General features: G+C 35.5%; 1 protein-coding gene across 4 annotated transcripts in view; it reads left to right on the plus strand.

Annotated features, from left to right (window-relative positions):
• LOC149243822 (lipase-like PAD4) overlaps positions 1 to 18,156 on the plus strand; it is a 33,901-nt gene extending 15,745 nt beyond the window's left edge. Inside the window, exons 1-4 of one of the 4 annotated variants that reach the window (XM_089374632.1) lie at positions 15,070 to 15,225; positions 15,776 to 16,085; positions 16,225 to 16,908; positions 17,135 to 18,156. In XM_089374632.1, the coding sequence (XP_089230758.1) occupies positions 15,200 to 15,225; positions 15,776 to 16,085; positions 16,225 to 16,908; positions 17,135 to 17,869 (1,755 nt within the window). In that variant the 5' untranslated portion in view covers positions 15,070 to 15,199 and the 3' untranslated portion in view covers positions 17,870 to 18,156. Of the gene's footprint in view, positions 1 to 15,069; positions 15,226 to 15,497; positions 15,648 to 15,775; positions 16,086 to 16,224; positions 16,909 to 17,134 lie in introns of those variants that run through there. The other 3 variants (XM_089374635.1, XM_089374636.1, XM_089374634.1) reach the window with 3 other exon arrangements.
• Positions 18,157 to 20,800: the final 2,644 nt, after the last annotated feature.

The following is a 20,800-nucleotide window of genomic DNA, read 5'->3' on the forward strand; positions in this document are numbered from 1 at the left end:
CATATGTTTTTGTGCAACATTGGATGGCATGATAAGTCATTTTCAGAATTTTCAAAAGCTCACAGATTCAAGAATTTATTTTTTGGTAGAATTGTTTTATTCCAACATCTACAACCCCTACTTCAACATTTCAAGTTCTTAAAAAGGTAAACTTGAGGTAAAAACTTGCATAAGGCTTTTTAGTTTATTAAAAATATTAGGAAAATATGATGAATAACCACTTTTCCATCAACCAATTTTTTTTTTTGCTAATGCAAGAGTCAGACCTTCTATTTCATTAATAAAATAAAAAATTTACATGAATCCACAAGGAGTTATGGACCAAGGAAGAGACCCAAAAACCAAACAGAGCACAGGCTCGAGGCAGAAGCTTCTACCCGTATAAACCCAACCTCTAAATTCATATAAGCCAAAATAAAGTTGAAGTCGACATCAGAACCAAAGCAACGGTTTAAACGGATATCATATTCGTGAGACCCACCATAACATTAAGTATCCTACCTGGAACAATTTTCATCCAGCCAAGAAAAGATCGCATTAACACTTCCCGCCATCTAGACCACCAACCTGCTCGATCAATCCCAGTCATCGATCCGCTTCGCCTGATCCGACGACTGAGGATCATATCGCACCGGCCAATATCACTGAACATTAGCGTGCGATGAGGGCGGTATTCTAGCCGACCCCACCGCCACATGTAGCCTGCTGTATGGAATCGCTTCAAAATCGGAAATACCATTTCCTACTTGCGAGGCCCGCGACCGCCTGAAAACCACCCCCGTCCCGGTAAAATGATCATGGACGGAAAACTCGTAGTATTGAGGGCGCCGAGAGTGCCCAGGTACCAACCTTTCGATGCGTCTTCTCTACCAGAATCAAGGAAAGACGAAACTCCCGCCAACCTGCCTTTCTTCGAAGAACCAGAGCCACCTGACTGGCTATCACCTAGATTCACTAAAACAGTGCTTACCCGGGTTACGATGGTCAAAAATGGCCTGCAACCCACTGAATACCTAATAGTGGAAAATATGAGAAACATAAAGCACTTGAATCAACTGGACTCTGACTCCATGGCCCTACTTTGAAACACGACCCTGTTTTCATCTGCCTGGTCATGACAGTTCGCTTTTAACCTACTCTGAGGCAGCTCTTGCCAGCTCAATCCAACCTTGTTCTCTGTGCTGATCACACCTTGATTGGACAGAAGATCCGCCAATTTATTGACCGATCTTCATACATATTTAAAGCTTATTATACAAAGGCTCTGGAGGTGATGCTAAATCCATTGAAAGCCCTGGATTAGCCGCGAGTTCCTAGAGACTTTTTCCAGCCTTGTTCCCCAGCTGACCCTCTTAACTGATTTGATGATTAACTCAGAATCAGCTTCAACAATCACATTTTTTCGGTTATCCTATTCTAGGAAATCTAAAAACTGCTCCATAGCCATCAATTCTTCCATGTTATTGGTGGCTCTTCCTAAATGACAGTAGAAGATGAAAAGGACACTTCCATTCTCATCCCTTAACACACCTCCATAACCCGCGGTGCCCGGGTTGCCTTTTGAAGCCCCATCAATGTTGAATTTCAAAAAACCCTTGGGGGGGGGGATGCCAGAAATCTTGCTCAGAATCCAGGGAGATTACTTTCCTATCCAGTCCCCGAGGAATAAGTTCCTGCAAACCCAACTCGTTGAGAATTCTAAAATCAGCTATTGAAGGTGGGTTCTTAGGGAGATTTCGCACAATAGTGTCGACCGTTTCCTTGAGTTGTTTTAAGATCTGCTAAAAAAGGCATTGGGATGGCCTCTTTTCATTCTTGAAGATTCTATTGTTCCTTTCTTTCCAGACATTCCAAATAATGAAGCTTGGCATGATGTCCCATGCTAAGCTAAGAACTTCATTATCTGAGAAGTTTCTTCTCCATTTGTTTAGGGTATTGATGATAATCCCTCTGTCCCTATCAGTCTGTTGTAAAATGGTGGCAAAAGAATCCCACAAACTAGAGGTGAAAATGCAATTGTTGAGAAGGTGCTCCATAGTTTCCTCTTGGGCTTCACAGAGCTGACATCTGGAAGGCCCTAGGACACCCCTCTTCCTAGTCTTATGCCAGGTCAGGATTTTCTTATGCTGAACCAACCAAATGAAGAGTTAAATTTTCATCCAGACTTGATGTCTCCATAGGTCTTGCCAAATCTTATTCGAAGCTTGTCAGTTAAGGTCAAGGAGAATGAGTTTTTCTTCCTTAAGATTAAAGGCACCCTCATTATTGTTGCCCCATCTTAGCTGGTCTTACCCCTATAACATCAAAATCTTCCTTTGTTCTAAAATTTTTTTTAGAGTCTCTGCTTTAGCCTTCAGGGGGCTATCATCCCTAAAATCAAAGTTCCTCCAGGTTCTCCATTTTCCAATACTGTTGGTTTGATCCCAAAAGTCTTTTACTTTAGATAACCCTTTGGTGTCTGTATCTTCCTTGAGATCCCTCAAGTCTTCTTTTAACAATATAGGTTCTTGTTTCCATCTATCCTCCTAGAATAGGGCAAGGTTTCCCTCTCTGATTTCCCAAAAGTTGTTTCCTTGGACTAAGCCCTAGTTATCCCAGGCCTTATTCCAAATGTGAGAGCCCTTTCTATATCCTGACATTCTTATTAGATCATTGTTTTGCCAAGTGCTGGCATATTTTTCTTTCCATATCATTGCCCACTGAGCCTCTGGGTCTTTTACCCATCGCCACCATAATTTAGCTCCTAAAACCTTGCTTAGAATCTCAGGATCATCCAATCCAAGCCCTCCATAGTTTTTAGGTTTGCAGATTTTTTCCCATGCTACCAAGGCCCATTTCTTTCTTTCTTCCCCCTTGCCCCAAAGAAAGTCTCTTTGCATGTTTCTGAATTGTTGCAGGACTCCTTTAGGTGCTGGGAGAGCTGATAGCATGAAGACTGGGATTGATTGTAGGACAACCTTGGTTAGCACCAACCTACCAGCCAAATTTAAAGATCTAATAGTCCATTTCCTGATTTTATCTTGCAATTTGTTAATCACTAGCTCCCAAATGTTCTTGTGTAAAGGTTTGGTCGTTAGAGGAACTCCCAAATATTTTGAAGGGAGGATCTCCCTTTGAAAGCCCAAAATTCTGGAAATATTTCTCTGAATAGCAATGTGAGTATTAAAGAAAAAAATCTTAGATTTGGAGAGATTAACTTCCATACCTGAAGCCATGGCAAAGTCTCTCAGGATTTTCTTGTAAGCTAGAGCTTCTTTGACCATGGGGATACCCTGCAGCATGGTATCATCAACAAATTGTTGATGTGTTAAGGCCTGACCATCTTCAGAAAGTTGGAGACCTTTGACTTTACCAACTACTTTTGCATGCTTGATAGATCAACCCAGTCCTTCCATCATGAGAATAAAGAGAAAGGGAGAGAGTGGATCTCCCTTCTTAAGGCCTCCAGAAGGAATAAAAGTCTCTCAGGGAGATCCATTAACAAGAATTGAAAAAATGGGAGAAGTAACTAGGGCCATTACCCATCTAATCCAGTTGTGATCAAACCCAAAGGCAATGAGAACTTTTCTGATATAGGTCCAATTCAGCTTATCATAAGCTTTGGCTATATCCAATTGCATGATCATTCCAACTTTCCTATTGTTTGTTAGTGAGTGTACCACCTCATGAGCTTGAATGATGTTGTCGAGGATTTGCTTACCTTCCACATATCCAAATTGTTCAATCGACACCACGGTAGGAAGAAGAGGCTTGAGTCTATTGGCCACAACTTTGGATATTATCTTGTAGACAACATTTCACAAGGCAATGGGTCTAAACCTATCAGGAGTTTGAGCCAAATCCTATTTAGGGATTAGGGAGATAAAGGTGGTATTAAGTGCCTTTAGTATGGTTTTGTCCCTCCTGGAGTCTTCCACTACATTCAAAACATCCTGTTTTACTATGTTCCAGCAAGCTTTAAAGAAATCAACATTAAACCCATCCGGACCTGGTGCCTTACCATTTTTCATTTCTTTTAGGACCTCACTAACCTCCTCTTCTGACACTGGTCTATTAAGGTTGAAATTGTCCTCTCTGGTAACCAGCTTAGGAATATGTTTCGATATAACCCTATGGATTGTTCTCTATCTCAACAGGTTCCCTGTGCAATACCATGAAAGTGCTGAACCAGCACTACTTCTATTTCTTCATGAGAATCGAGAAGATTACCTCCCTCGTCCTTGATAGAAGAAATCCTATTGTGAGCTCTGTTTTCCATAGTTGATCTGTGGAAAAATCTAGATTACATTCTCCTTCTTTTAGCCATTGCACTCTGGATTTTTGCCTCCAAAAAATCTCCTCTTGTTTACATAAGTTCTCCCTTTCTTGATGATATTTGGTTTCCTAATCACTTCTATCTTTATCAAAACCCTCCATGATAATGGTTTGGTTGAGTTCCTGCATTTTTCCCTCAACAGATTTTTTTGCTTCAAAAATATTACCATACTCCTTCTTGTTCCACTCCTTGAGCCTGAGTTTGATATGTTTTAGTCATTTATGAAGTAGGAACATTCTTGTGCCCTGAATATTCAACTTTTCTACCCATGATATGGCTATGTTGTTGATGAAATCTGGGTGGGAGAGCTAGATGTTTTCAAATCTGAAAGGTCTATTCCTGGGGGTACAATTGCCCTAAATTTCCAATTGCACCGACTAGTGATCTGAGCCTCCAAAGGGGAGCACTCTTGCAACTATATCCTTGTCCTTGAGTATAAGTTCCTCTGAGATTATGAATCTATCTAATTTAGAGGCCACCTGAGACTCTCCTCCTCTTTTATTGTTCCACGTAAAGGTACCATTACTCATAAAAATATCCACTAGCTTCATATTGTCTATGAAGGTTTGGAATGCACAAGAGTCTTTATTTAGAATTCTGGTACCCCCTTTTTTCTCCAACAGTGATTTGATCATATTGAAATCACCCCCCAAGATCCAAGGGATTCTTGCATGTCTTTCCCTGAGATCTTGCAGGGAATCTAGAAGCTTGAGTTTACCATCCATCCTTTGGGGACCATACACATTCGTGACCAGGTATACTTCCTTATCTCCCACTGGTTGTATGACCACTGAAAGATAATCCCTAGATGCCTCTGCATCTATAAGGTTAATTTTTTGGGGGTTCCAAAGTGTGAGAATGCCTCCTACTGTATTCTCTACTTTGACTTCTAGAAACTCAAATCTATTGAGCCATTTGCTGTGAATCTCTTTTATTTTTTGAATGGAACATTTAGTTTCCTGGATGAAGATCACATCTGGTGCTGCTTGTTTCATCCTATTACTAAGTAACCTTTGTTTTCTTTTACTACCTAGACCTCTGATATTCCAAGATGTGAACTTCATTATTAAAGATTTGTAAAGGAGTAGCTGGTTAGATCTTTCATCTTACTCGAATCTATCATTAGCATTCCACACTCCATCAAGAGCTCATTCTGCTTTTTTCTACCCCTCTTCTTTCTTGGATTTCTAGTAGCTAAACTTGGAGTTGATTTCATTGTTTTCACACCTTTGTGATCCTGCTTGTCAATGGTTTTTCCTTTATCCAACCCCCTCTCCTGAGTTTTCCATAAAAACAATTGTTGTATTCTGTTGCATTCTTCTTGAGGCAATGAATCTATCCCTCCCATGGTTCCTTGCATCAAGAACCCTTCCAGATCTAGGTGTTCCTTTTCAAGGATCTCCTGTAGCTCATGGTCCTCTAGATCTATTTCACTTTGGGTCATTTCCTGATCCATCTCCAGTTCTGCTTCACTCATCATAGTCTCTTTCTGATTGCCAATATCTTGTGTTTGGTTGCTGTCTTCTTCTCTCTCCTTTTCATTAGGACCTTCTTCCATAGATTGGTCTTCTTTTGTGATTTCTTCATTCTCTTCCAATACTTGAAACTTGTTCTCACTGCTCTTTTGCCCCTCATTATGTTGTTGCTTTGGCCATTTTTTACTGCCTTTTCCTCTATTTATCGCTTTTTTAAAGATTTCTGTGTCCTTCATCATATTAGCCTTTCTCTTGTTGTCTGCTTTACTAAGAGGGTAGTCTCTAAATAAGTGTCCATGTTCGTGGCATCTACGACATCTGAACAAGATATGCTCGTAGTCTACTGTTTACACCCATTCCTCATCAAAAACTTCCAAGATAACATCATCTGGGAGAGCTCCTAATAGATCCATTTCCACACATATTCTTGCAAAGGAAGTATATTTCCCCCTTCTTGTGGCTTCAAAATCTTTGACAAAACGACCTAGTTTATTGCCTATGGCAGCTAGCGATTCAGTTTACCAATAATCAAGAGGTAGGGAATAGAGCCTTACCCAGACTGGTACCGAAGTGAAAGTTTCCCGCTCTGGGACAAAGTTCATCTTCCAAGGCCGCATATAGAGGCCGACCATTGCATAAAAGTAGGGTCCTCCTTCGAATATTCTGTCTTTATCTTCGATGTTTGTGAACACCACAGTAAAGAATCCCTTTGATCCGAGATGTAGGTCAATGCTTCCTTTGGGTTTCTAGTGATATTTGATCCACATCTGTAAAGATTTTTCAGTGGGCCATAGTCCCATGAATTTACAGATGATAACATAAGTCCCCATGTGTTCCCTGTGTGCCTGCAGAGCAGGATCATTTAAAACTACTTTAGGAGTGATCTTTGCTTTGGGTTTGCAAGGTCCTTTTTGTTTTTTGTCTGCATAACTTTTTTCTTCTTCCTCCTTGTCTTTTGTGCTAATGTTTTCCTTGGTATTGATCCCATATGTTTCTTTTTCATTTTTCCTATTCCCTTCCTCCGCCGATCCTCTAACATTTTTTTCCAGAGCTGACTTACCTCTGCTGGCTACAATGTCCTTATAAGAGGGAGTGGAGCTCCCTCCTCTATGACCCTCCATTAGTATCAACCTTTTCAACTTGCTGAAACCCTTGCTGCTCGCAAAATAGAAACTAAAAGGGAAATATAGTATCTACCTCTGAGGAAGATAGGATTTTTCCTTTCTAGAATAAACTAGATTCCTCCACTTTTCCATCAACCATTATTAGCCACCATATCTTTCATTATGCATACCACTCATACCATCAACCACCCCTTTCACTTTTACTCATTTAGATTAAATTTTCCTCTATTTAAAAATAAATATTTATGGCAGCAATATAAACTCACCATACAAAGCTGCAATAGACAAATTTAAAAGTTGGGAAATGAAGACAATTTCAAGCATCTTGGCAAGTTTTTCTCACTAAAAGATGATTATGGAATCAATAAGGCTAGTAAAATCAAGAATATGAAACCATAATAAAACCTATGCTTACGGTTTTGTAAGATGCCTAGAAGAGGCTTGGAAATTATTCAAGTGAATACAATTTTTTGTTCATTAGGCATTAAGGCAGGTTGTTGCGTCAAAAATTAGAAGAGATGTTGACATCAAGATACTTGTTCTAGCAATTGAAGACAATCAAGCAACAAGTCTTGAGGACCAAGCTTTGATTACTTCGAAGACTAGAGGTATGACATAATTAAAAGTTGAATGGGTAGTTGAATGTTGTGCTTCATTAATTATCTTCTAATTTTCAAATGAGGGCTACTAGATCATTTCATGGGTATTATAATTTAGTTGTACTACATATTGCATTTACCTTTGAGAATGAAGTATTGGAATGGTTTGAGGTTTTTGGCAAGAGACACATTTATACACTTTAACATTAACTCCAACATCATATATCAAGTATAAAAAAGCTTCAATGACATGATGATCAACAACATGAAGGCAACTTACATCAAATACCAGTTTTGTAAAGATCTTGTCAAAAGAGAAAAAGGGTAACATTTTATTTGTTTCTTTGAAGTAAACTACATAACATAAAATATATGGACATTGAAAATATATCTCACTTATGTTGTATGGCCTTTTTGAATCTATCATAACCCATTAAAACCTAATATATCTCATGATATCTCATTTTTCAAATGATGAGCAGGCTACAAGGGTGAATAATTCATTTGTTTTTTCACCTTGTTGACTTGGTTTTGATCCTTTTTTTTGAATTCATAAAGGCACTCCATCCATCCATTCATATCAATAATATTTTCATTTGTGCATACAAGTGTTACATGAGCAGCAATGTTACAAGAACCAGAATTTTAAGTTACATGTTCATAATTCTATTGCTTTTGTATGTTTCTTCATTGAACAAGTCAAAATGTGTTAAGTTGCACAATTCGACATTTTTTAGTAGCCTCCAAATTTTGAAGTGAAATTATAGGTTGATGAACATTGAGTAGTGTCCTAGTAAAACTAGAAAATGGAGAATATAGAAAAAAGGTTGAGAAATGATATCCACCATTCAGCGCAACAAAGAAGGAATATTGTCACTCTAATAGCTCAGTGAATGCCTTGGTCAGTGGCAGAATACACAACAAATTTAAGTGACAAAGCATACTAGACAACTATTCAAGTTTGCTAAGAAATGGTGTAAGAAAGTTAAGTCATTCCCAAAGATATATTCTGGAGCAAATATGTTGATCAAGTTTTGTTATTTGCATGAGGACATGCAAATATCTCAGTGTGGGGGAGATGTTGGCTCACTGATTTGTCATCATTCTCACTTGTCTTTGTCATTCATTAAGTCATCACTTCCAACCATCCATTGCACCATTTCCTCACTTGCTACCATTTTTCCCATAATTCTTCTTGATGTGTATCTATATGTCTAAGTGGTTAATTAACACCATTTTCCTTTATTTTCAGTAGATTAAGGATAATTATACATGGTTTACGAATGACAGTTTGGCAAATACAAGTTTCTGTAGTTTAGTCAAGTTTCCATAGTTATCTCCATGGTTGAGGTAGTAGCACCACTCTAGAAGCAAAATTCGGTACATGGACATTGTTTCTAAAAGTTCAAATATGGATTTATGTTGGTCAAACCCCACCCAGCTCGCACATGTGTACCTATAGCAAAAGATCAAAGCGAAAAATGCAGCAGTTTTGAACATTCAACTTCAAATGTGTTTTTCGAGCAAATGAAAATGAATTTCAGAAAGAAAAAAAAAAAAGAAAAAAAGAAAAAAACAACAACAACATGGGGATTTTTTAGCATGGGCCCAACGAAGTTCTTCATGAGTAGTTGTCTCAAATTCGTTACCATTTGAGATATGTTCAAGGTGCTTTGGAGCCTTATTTTGGAGATTACATGGATAAACAGTTTTCCAATTCATCATTCAATGCATAGTCAACAAAGAGGCCAGAACGAGTTGTTCTTTAGAAGATTCATGGCATAAAGATAAGTTTGTTTGGATATGGGTTGATCTTTGATCCAAAAATCCATAAAATTTGATTTGATTTGATTTTCAAACTGATCTATAAAGATCCCATGACCAGAATTCTAGTAATAAAACTCTAAGCCTGTTGTTGTTTCAAAGATCTATAAATTTAAATCCCTTTGATGAGAGGAGAGAGAAGATGTCAAGGATGATCCTAATTTGTAATTGTTGTTGTTAATTGAAAGAGAAGAACTCTATTCTTTTCCATTGAATGTGATTTTTTTAATATAGTGCAGCTCTGAATGAAATTGGTGATTTAAATCTCTTCTCTTGATCCGAGTTTTCAACACCTCACAGTCCTCAAGAGGCCCCTTTGGATATTTGTGAGAATAGTATAGATGTTTTCCATTTCTTTCATATTCTCATGCATGGTTTGTTTTACATAGATTTTTTTCTTTTTCTTTTTAGAGTGGTTCATGGGCACCCTGGTCAACGGGTGGCGCTACATCCATAGAAAAATCTGGGTTGACGCCCCTCGACCTATCGCAAGACCTGACCCCAAGGGCTTCGGGGAGAATGGACCCTGTGACCTCCCAATGGCGAGGAACTGATTTTGACCAACTAAGCTAATCGTTGGGGCTATTTTACATAGATTAATTGTTTATGCTTATCATGGATTAAAAACTCATTCTTTCTATAGATTAAATGCTTACATTTTTTTAGATTAAAATGTTCATGATTCTATAGATTAAAGTTTATATGTTTTAGAACAAAATCTCCATGCTTTCATAGGGTAAAATCTCATGTTTTCTTAGATCAGTAATCTTTATGTTTTTTTGTTTAACATTAATTTCCTTTCAAACAACTTAGTACTTTCATAGTTTATATTAAAGAATCTAATTTCCTTTTGAAGTTTCCAATTCATTTCAGTTATGCATAAATATTGAAAGTTAATCTCCTAGCACATATGGTGTAGTGTACTTCGCAAGCTCATGTAACCAGATTGACATATAAATGCAAGTAATTTAATAGGCAATTACATTACCCAACAATATCCTTTATATATACTTTGAAGGGGGGTCGAATGGGTGCCTCTTAGGGGCCCAACCAACTTAAAGTAATAGAAGGTCTACTTGAAATATTTGGAGGAAAAATTGAAATTAAATTTTTTCATTTCTTTGCATGATGAAAGTACCAACCATGGCTACTATATTTCCAACATAGAAAAACTAGATAGCTTATCTGAAGGAGCCATCTTAGGCAAACAACATAGATAATAATTTCCAGTAGGAAAGTCAATAAGGGCAAAGGCACCCTTGGAAATTGTCCATTCATATTTTTTTGGACCAATGCATACACTCTCAACTAGTGGAAGTTATTATTTATTTACATTTATAGATGACTACACAAGAAAGACATGGTTTTATTTTCTAAGACATAGAAAAGATGTGTTTGATCACTTTCATCAATTCAAGGCTCTTGTTGGAAAAAAAAGTGGGAACTACATCAAAGATTTGAGAACTGATAGAGGTGGTGAATACATCTCAAATGACTTCCTACGTTTTTTTAAGGAGCATGGAATTGCCAACCAATTTACAACAAGGTACACACCTCAATAAAATGGTGTTGTTGAAAGGAAAAATAAAACAATTATGGACATGGAAAGGAGTATGTTAAAAGAAAATGATTTGCTAAATGAATATTTGGGTGAAGCTATAACATGTACAACTTACATTATAAGTAAATGTCCAACAAAATATGTAAAGTAGGTGATTATGGAACAAGCATGGAGTGAGAGAAAACATAGTGTTACTCATATGAGAGTGTTTGGATGTGTGGCATATGCACTTGTCCCAGATGAGTTAAGAAATAAATTAGACAACAAGGGGGGGAATGCATATTGGTTGGTTATAGTGACAATTCCAAGGCATACAAGCTATATAATCCAATAACCAAAAAGGTCATAATTAGTAGATATATACAATTCATAGTAGAGGAAGCATGATATGGAGTTTGGAGAAGACAATTAATTTATCGTCACATTTACCACAAGAAGATAAAGAGGAATTAGCAGCAATACGTACTTCTTCAATGGTGACTCCTACACCTATTTAATTTCAACAAAGTAGTCCTCAAGTAATGCCTTCAACAAGTAATGGGAAAATATTGCATTCAAGCAAATACTCCTCCAAGTGCGCAACAAATATTAGCAATTCCACACTCTCCAAGTTCAACTTCAAGTTACACATAAAATCCATCTTTGGCAAGCTTGGGAAGACAAAAATTTAGAAAATTGAGTGATATTTATGAGCAAAATGAAGGTGAACGTTGTGCAAGTTTGAATTTTCTGTTTTCTTTATTTTCTCACGTAGATGATATAATTAATTTTGAAGATACAATCAAGTAGGAAAAATGGGTAGCAACAATGGATGAAGAAATATATGCAATAGAAAATAATGACACATGGGAATTAGTGAATCTTCCGCAAGGAAAAGAAGTGATATGTGTAAAGTGTGTCTATAAGACCAAAAGCAATGCGAAAGGAAGGATAGGAAGACATAAAGAAAGGCTATTTGTTAAGGGATACAAATAATAGCTTGGAAGTATGCTAAAACGTTTGCACTAGTTGCAAGAATGGAAATTGTGAGGACAATTTAGGCAATAGCAGTGCAACACAAATAGAAGGTATATCAAATGGATATGAAATCAACCTTTTTGAATGGAGTACTGAAAGAGGAAGCTTATGTGAAGCATCCACCTGTTTATGAGTTTCAAAGGAAAGAAGACAAAGTGTATAGACTAAAGAAATCTCTTTATGGGATGAAGCAAGCAATGTGCACATGGTATAATAGGATAAATTCATACTTGTTGGACAATGGATCTAACCAAAGTGATGGTGAGCCTGCCTTCTACATCAAAGAAAGTGATGGTGAGATTTTAATTGTGGTTTTATATGTAAATGATTTGACTTTCACTGGGAGTGATGATCTTCTCATTGCTAATTTCAAAGAAGTCATGAAAGATGAGTTTGAAATGACAAATTTGGGGTTGTTAAGGTACTTTCTAGGTATAGATGTGAAGCAAAAGGAAGATGACATTTTTATGTCTCAAGCAAAGTATGAAACATACATCTTGAAGAGGTTTACAATGCAAAACAACAAGATTGTTCCAACTCCAATAACGATGGGTTTGAAATTGAATAAAGAAGATTGTAGCAACCATGTAAATCCAACACTACAAAAGCATGGTTGGAAGTTTGATGTATTTGACTGCAACTAAACTTGATTTAATGTATGTAGTGAGTTTGGTCTCAAGATTCATGGAGACACCAAAGGAGACACATTGTCTAGCAACTGAAAGAATTCTAAGGTATGTTAATGGAACCAAAGTATATGACATTTTATATACTACAACAAATAATTTTAGGCTAGTTGGATATACTGATAATGATTGGACATGAACTGTATATGATAGAAAGAGCACATGATCAGACTATGTTTTTCATTTGGGTTCGGGAGTTATGTCATGGACTTCCAAGAAACAACCAATTGTTTCTCTTTCCACAGTTGAAGATGAATATGTCACAATAATAGGGGCAACATGTGAAGAAATTTGGATGAGAAGAATGTTGAAATATTTATGGCATGAACAAGAAGGAACAACAAAAAATTATTGTGACAACAATTTTGCAATTGTGATATCCAAAAACTTAGTTTTTCACAAAAGAAGTAAACATATTGAAACAAGGTATCATTTCGTTAAGGAGTTGATTAATAATGGAGAAATTGTTTTGGAACATTGCAGATCTCAAAATCAATATGCTAACATCTCCACCAAACCATCAGCAAAAGAAAATTGTGTTCATGTAAGAGGTTGTTCAAGCATCATTAATATCAATATTTGTGATTAAGGGGGAGTGTTGGAAATAATCCCAACTACTTAAGGGGGGTTGTTCGAAATAATCCCGACTACCAAATTAAAATTTTATATGTTATGTGCTTATTAATGGTTTAAAAAGCCTCATGTAGCAGTGGGACTAGAAATACGATGGGGAGAATAATATTGCCTCCTCCCTACCACCTAAGCTACACCAACTTGACATGAGTTTCTATTAATTTCATTACTTGTTAAGTTCAATATTTTATTTAATTACATAATTATTATTATTTTAAAATAATCATATAAATTAAAAAATTGTTAATTTGATTAATTAATATATAGAATGTTTTTCTCAATTAATTGAAATTCATTTTAATTATGTTAAGAATGTGTATATTTTGATATAGGATTTTCAAAATTTTAATTTAACCTTTACTTCAAATATTTTTAGAAATAGTCAAATTTTTACATGTTTTTTTAAATTTATATATGTTTAACTCATATATTAATTATTTTCATAATTAATCACAATAATAACAATAATATAAAATAAAACTATAATTTAGTTTACTTTTAAGATTTTTTTAATCTTAACAATGTGAGATGTATGGAGATAAATGTTTTGACTCCTTTCTATCTTTGCAACCATTTTACTTTATATAGCTGCACTAGTTTTAAATATATATAAAAACTTTAAACTTATAATATTAGAATGTCTGTACAAGTGATTCCTTTAAAGGTTTTTTAGGTAATTATTATTTATTAGTTAAGTGTTCATAGTTAAGGAATTTTAACTCTCCTTTTTATTGCATATAGTTTTAATGAAAATAATTTATAAAAAGATAACATATATATATTTTGAAATTTGATTTGATTTAATGCTTAAGAAATTTGAAATTAAAATGAATTTAATTGAACAAAATATACATCTTACAACAATTATAGAAATAAACAAAACATTGCTTTTAATATGGAAAAAATCATTATATATTAATATATGTTTGACACAAATAATAATAATAATTTTGTCATTGTAAAAAAATACTACATATCGCTATCTTAAAATAAATATATAATTATTTTATTATTCATTCTCTATATTAAATAAACAAACTTATGAATGAAGTCAATAACAATAAACAAATTACTCTCACAAAATGTACAACTACATATGGCTATCTTAAAATAAATATATAGTTATTTTATTATTAATTCTCTATATTAAATAAACAAAATTATGAAGGAATCACTTGAAGTCAAGTCAATAATAATAAACAGATGGCCCTCACAAAAAGTACAACATAATTCGTCATAATTCCCTCTCTTTTTGGATAGCTATTATTGAATAATCTTTCTCCTCCACTTATTCACTATTTTAACCAGTGTAGGGTGTATCCAAAATTTTCAATATTTTTCAATTTACCCGTTTTCTTCAGTGTAATTTAAAAAAAAATTGTGATGAGTTTTTCTGATGTAATTTTAGTCTTTTGTATAATTTTTTGAAAAATTACAACCTATTTGCCTAACAACTTCGAACTCATTAAATTTCTCGGAACCTTCCAATTCCAAGATATTGCCGCTTCCTGCAAATATGTGGACTAATTCAATGTAACTCGGAAATATGTGGACTAATTCGATGTAACTAGGGACCCACCCATTAAAAATATTGGAGTCCTTTTTTCCTCTGTATTTCCACGATATTACTCAGTTCCTTGAATTTTCTATATTTTTAACTCGGGACCACCCATTAAAAATCTTGGAGTCCTTTTTTCCTCTGTATTTCCACGATATTACTCAGTTCCTTGAATTTTCTATATTTTTAACTCGGGACCCACCCATTAAAAATCTTGGAGTCCTTTTTTCCTCTGTATTTCCACGATACTACTCTGTTCATACCATTTTCTATATTTCCAGGATATTACTGGTCTCCTTCCAATTTCTATATAAAGCAAGAGCCCCATTGTGCATTTATAACGAAATTTCAGGTGTTAGATCTGACTACCATTGCGAAGCAAATCCAGCGGCAATAGCAGACAGACCATGGAATCAGAATGGCAAACTCCACAGTAAGCATGAGCTTCCACAATCGTTTTCTCTTCTCTTTGCACGATCTGCTTGTTTTTGTCATAGGCTTCCCTGTGTCAATCTTGAAATTAATTTGTCAGAGTGGAGGCTGGGAATGTTTTTTCATTTATATTCATTAGCTTCAACACCTAAGTTTTTCGCTTATTTTAATTACATTTTTATTTATTTTAATAATACATCATTTTCAGTTTTTATTTGTGCATTATCATTACCATCAAATTTTATTTATGTTTATATTTTGTTAATTTTTTTCATTCGCATCTTGGTTCTTCACATCAATGTTGTGTTTTTGTTGGATCTGGTCATCTCTTCCATTTCTCCTTATTTACCCAACTGTGTCCAACTGGCACATATAGTGTACAAAAATATAAGTTGACAAGGATTCCATGCTCACTTATCCATGGTCAACATTTCTCACCTTGCAAAGCTTTGCAATTTCTATCCATTTAATGCACACAAATCTAAATTCAGAAGGGTCCATTCCTGCATATAGAGCCTATATGGTGCTGATTTACAGAAATGTTGATGCAGGTTCACTGTTGGTCAGGAGATTGCAACTTTTCTTGTCTCATATGGACTACTGCCCAAGGTTTGGGAAGAGTCTCTTCATGCAAGCAATTCAGAGGGCTTTACTGTGAATGAGTACGAAGATTTCGTATGTGTTGCTTTCGCTTCGTTTCAAAGAGTAGAAGATTTCATTGTCAACCAGAGTAAATGTGGAGAGGACAATATACAGACCGTTCAAAATGTCTTCTCTGGTTGCCTCAATCCAGCCCTCATTCATCCAGGAGCTCTTACGCTGTTCCTCCATATAATGGAGAAAACTGATTTTCAAGCAAAGGTAAATTGATATATCTATGTACAGCTGTGAGGACAAAATGACCTTAGTTTCTTAAAAAGAGGGTTTACTTCATTAGGAGCAAATTTTTGAAATTCAAAAAGAAAAGTAACATTGTACTCCGTATTACATGATCAATCAGTTGCAGATTTACGCGGACTCCAAACAAAGGAAACTCAAGCCCATCATATTTGTGGGTCATTCCATAGGAGGGGCAATTGCAACATTGGCCACATTATGGGTTCTGGAAAAGAGGCTAAGGCAAATCTCTCCCTTTTGTATCACGTTTGGTTGCCCTCTGGTCGGGAATGAAAGGCTTGTTGAAGCAGTTGGGCGTGAGAATTGGGGAGGCAACTTTTGTCACGTGGTTTCCAAGCATGATATTGTTCCTAGGATGCTCCTTGCACCGATTGAGTCAATTGCTAAGCCCTTTACTACTATTTGTTCTTATTGGCAGGGCATAAATGTGCCTGATTCTTTAATTCAAGATGCTGCCAGGACTCTTCTGAATCAGATCTTTGTTTCTCCAAGCAGCCCATACAGACCTTTTGGCACTTACATGCTTTGCTCAAGCAATGGTGCAGCTTGTATTCAAAACGCTCAGACGGTTTTGGAAATGCTTAGTTTGACTATGCCAAGCCAACAAACTTCTTTTGATGAGATTGTACAGGCCTGTCTTTCAGAGCACATAAGGTATGATTCTGTTTTGGAGGAGGTTTTGCAAAACTCCATAAGAGGGATACGATCAATAGAGAATTCCAATTCAGAATCCCCTTACGAGATGGGTATTTTATTGCAGCTTGAAGCTATTGGCGTTGGAGCTCAGGTAATACTATTGGTGTTGGGGTTTTTCTGTGTCACAAGATTTCAATTTAAGGATCTCCCAGTCTTTACTGTGCATGTTGTTTTTCCTAGTTTAGGGCCTTTTAAGATTTTATATAAGGTTCTATTGTACCACTGTTTTTATCTGCACTTTTGAATTTTACTTTTTTCGTTCAGGCATACTAATTGATTCTTGGTGTTGTTGAAATGGTGATGATAACTTTGAGCAGAATGATCATGCAAAGCTTGCCCTACGTGAAGCTGGAGAAACTGAAAAAAGGTATAACACAAATGTTGAAGAGCTAGCTATTCAATTAAGCCAAAAACAAAGTAGCATGGCAGAGTTTGAATGGTATAAAGAGCGTTGTGAGAAGGACGGTGACATCGGATATTATGATGCCTTCAAGAACCATGACTTGATGGATATGGAGGCTAATTTGCGTAGGGTAAAGCTTGCAACGTTTTGGGATGAAATTATTGAAATGTGGGAGAAACACGAGTTGCCAAGTGATTTCCAATCCCAAAATAAGTGGATAAATGCTGGCACTACATACAGAAAACTTGTAGAGCCTCTGGATATTGCATATTATTATCGCACTAACGGCAACGGCAACTATCTTTCAGATGGAAGACCCAAACGCCATAAAGTTCTTCAGGAATGGATGGAAGCGAAAGAAAAAACTCGCAGTTCAAGAGGTCAAAGAAGCCGCGGCAAGCCTGCGTCCCTTACTGAGGACTCGTGCTTTTGGGCACATGTAGAAGAGGCTTGGAAAGACCTGGAAAATCTGAAACAAGGCCAACACCAAAGCCTACAAAGTCTTGAAGAGTTTGAAAAGTATGTGACAACCATGAAGGACGCTCTCAAAATTTCTGCAGATGTTTTCTTCAAAGGAAGCAGATTCATGACATGGTCGGCGGAATGGGAAAAATACAAAAGAGATCATCCCCTTGATGGAAAGTGGTGAATTTGCAGGATTTGTGGATAAAAACTCTGTTACCTTTTTCCAATTAGGTTGCTTGCTTTGTTTTTGAGATGTAATTTCTGCTTAAATATTTAAGAAGTAATCTCTGGAACTGTGAGGAAGAGGAGCTTCCTCCAATTAGATTGCGTGTTTTGTTTGTTTCAGTTGTTTAAAATAGTATGATTGTTGTAATGCTATCATGGTTCTTCAAACGGGATTAAGTATTATTGCTGTAATTCCGTAATGGTTCTGCAAGCGAGATTTATGGAATATTAGCGTTTTCTGTAGGATATGGCTTGAAACGAATTTATGCTGTGACACTGGATTTTTCTTTTTAAGTTTCTCACGTTGAAAGATGAGATGGTTGGGGACGAAGTTAAAATTTTATGCTTTCAAAAATCTTTAAAGGATGTTTTAGTTTATATATATATAATTTCTCAATTATATTATAATAGGGCATATTAAAATAATATTTATAATTCTTTTTATAAAATATTCAAATTTTAGAATTTAAAATACAATCACTTTCCAAAACATCAAAAAAGCAATCACCTTTCAAAACTCTCATGGTATATGGAAACAGAAAAAGATACTTGCAGAATTTAAAAACATAAATTACATGTAGTGAAAAATATTATTATTGATTAGAAAGGTTTATTCTATAGGTTAGTATGATATGTAATTTTGGCTATTCATCAACAAAATTGAAATTTTGTTCATATAAACTAAAATAAAAAATTTAAAAAGCTAAAAATAAAATAACTATACAAAACATTTAAATAATATCTACATTAAAAAAATTACAAATCAAGAAATTAAATCTTTCAACTCATATTATATCCACATTTAAAATTCATATCCATATTTAAAATTGATCTATTTAAGATTGATCTATACTAGTTTAACATAAATTACATATAATAAAAAATATTCTTATTTAATATTCCCATAACTAATTTTAAAATTGATCTATTTAAGATTGATCTATACTAGTTTAACATAAATTACATATAATAAAAAATATTCTTATTTAATATTCACATAACTAATTTTTGGAAAGATTAAATTTTATACTCAAAAGAAGACGCTGCAATAAGTTTGTTTTTCCGTTTGAATGGAAATTACATTTTTCTATAAATTCAATATTTACAATAAATTTTAATAATATAAAAACATTCTTAAAAATCGATATATTAAAAAAATACAAATTTATAATAAAAATGGCCAACAATGAAAAATGGTATCAGTTTTCTTTTTATTTAATTGACCTTTAAATTCCATGGGGAATTCATTCATGTCTAAGATTAGATACTGCTCCAACTTCTTATTATCCTGCCAAAGGCAAGTATAACGTATTGGATGACTATTAATTACTCAGTGGTTGACAAAAAAATTAAACAATTATTTCCAAAATTTATATTATAAGCTAATTTAATTTATTTTTTACCTATTTTAATTTTGGTTTTATTTATAATTAATGATGATAATGTACCATCACATGATAGGGTGATAGTCTAATAAAACACACTAAATGTTAAATTACTCAAGATCAATTTGTAAGGACTTGAATTCTCATATTAATGTTGTGGGTTTTTCTGGTCTAATTTCTCTAAAATCTAGTAGGAATTTATTGAAATCACAAGTTTGATGAGTAACCCCTCCACAATCAAAGAACCTTAGGGGTTTTCATAGTGATGAATCCATATATACAGTAAAAAAAAACTAGTTTAAATAACACAAATCAAGATTTCACCTCAGATTTTTCCATAAGACACTAGCTCCAAAAAATCTAAAAAATTACATTGAAAACAACTCCAATAAAAACACTCTAAATGTTAAATCAATTTGTATGGTAAGGACTAGAATTCTCATACCACAACATAGCACAGTTAAATACGATCAACAACCAAAAATGCACGTTGTACATTGAACCTTAATGCTAAAGAACGAATTGGTGGAGTTGATCAACAAAGACTATGCAAATTTCGTTTATTTAACCACTAAGCTCATGGGTGTGGAGGGGGCAGTGCGAATGTCGTTAACGGAACTCAGGGCCAAAATAGGCTTCATTAGGGACCACATCGATTCCTCCCTTGTGGCTTTTCAAAACTGTTTATGGAGGCAAGCTCATGGGTGTGGAGGGGCAGTGTGAACGCCGTTAATCGAACTCAAGGCCAAAATAAGCTTCGTCATCGATTCCTCCCTTGTGGCTTTTCCAAATGGTTTACGGAGGCGGGCCGAGGCTTCTTCCTCCAGAGAAATACTTGAGCTTCTTCTCAACACCTCTTGTCACGACCCTACACTAGCAGTACTCTTCCAACCACACTATAAGAGGTGCGGCACCACCGACCACTTTCTTTTCACCAATACTTGCGATCATAGACTATGCCTACTTTCGATACTTTGTTTATTTTTCAACAGCTAAGCATATATTTTGTTATACCATTTATCATATTAATTTCATTACAACATGAATCAAAATTAACATGAAACGCACAACAGCATAATTGGGAGGGGCAACTCCCTGTAATGAGTCTGCCTGTAATAATAATATATCAATATACAAGTTCAATCTTGAGGAAACCCCAAATTTACACTTAGAATATTTTTACAATCACAGGCACAACACGTTCAGCCAACTCGTTGGCACACCCAAACAGTCGTCTGAACGACTTTTCCGAACTCTTCGTTTGCCTCAGCACGTTCTCCCGAACGCGTTTCATTTAACTCGTCCTACTCGTCCACCGGCAGGTGGTCTCCCTTGAACGCCTAACTCGCCAAGTCTCCATCGGCGAGTCGTTCACCGTGCACCCATTCAAGACTTCACCCGAACTGCCATTCACCAACTCGTGTCATTCAAGCGGACACTCTGTCGTGCCCTCAAACGACTTCCTGAATGATCGTTTGCTCGGACACCCCGTCATGCCCTCGAAC

This window comes from Pinus tabuliformis, chromosome 8, assembly GCF_031772625.1.
Source record: "Pinus tabuliformis cultivar Carrire ecotype Pingquan chromosome 8, CPIR1, whole genome shotgun sequence".
NCBI classification, from domain to species: Eukaryota; Viridiplantae; Streptophyta; class Pinopsida; order Pinales; family Pinaceae; genus Pinus; species Pinus tabuliformis.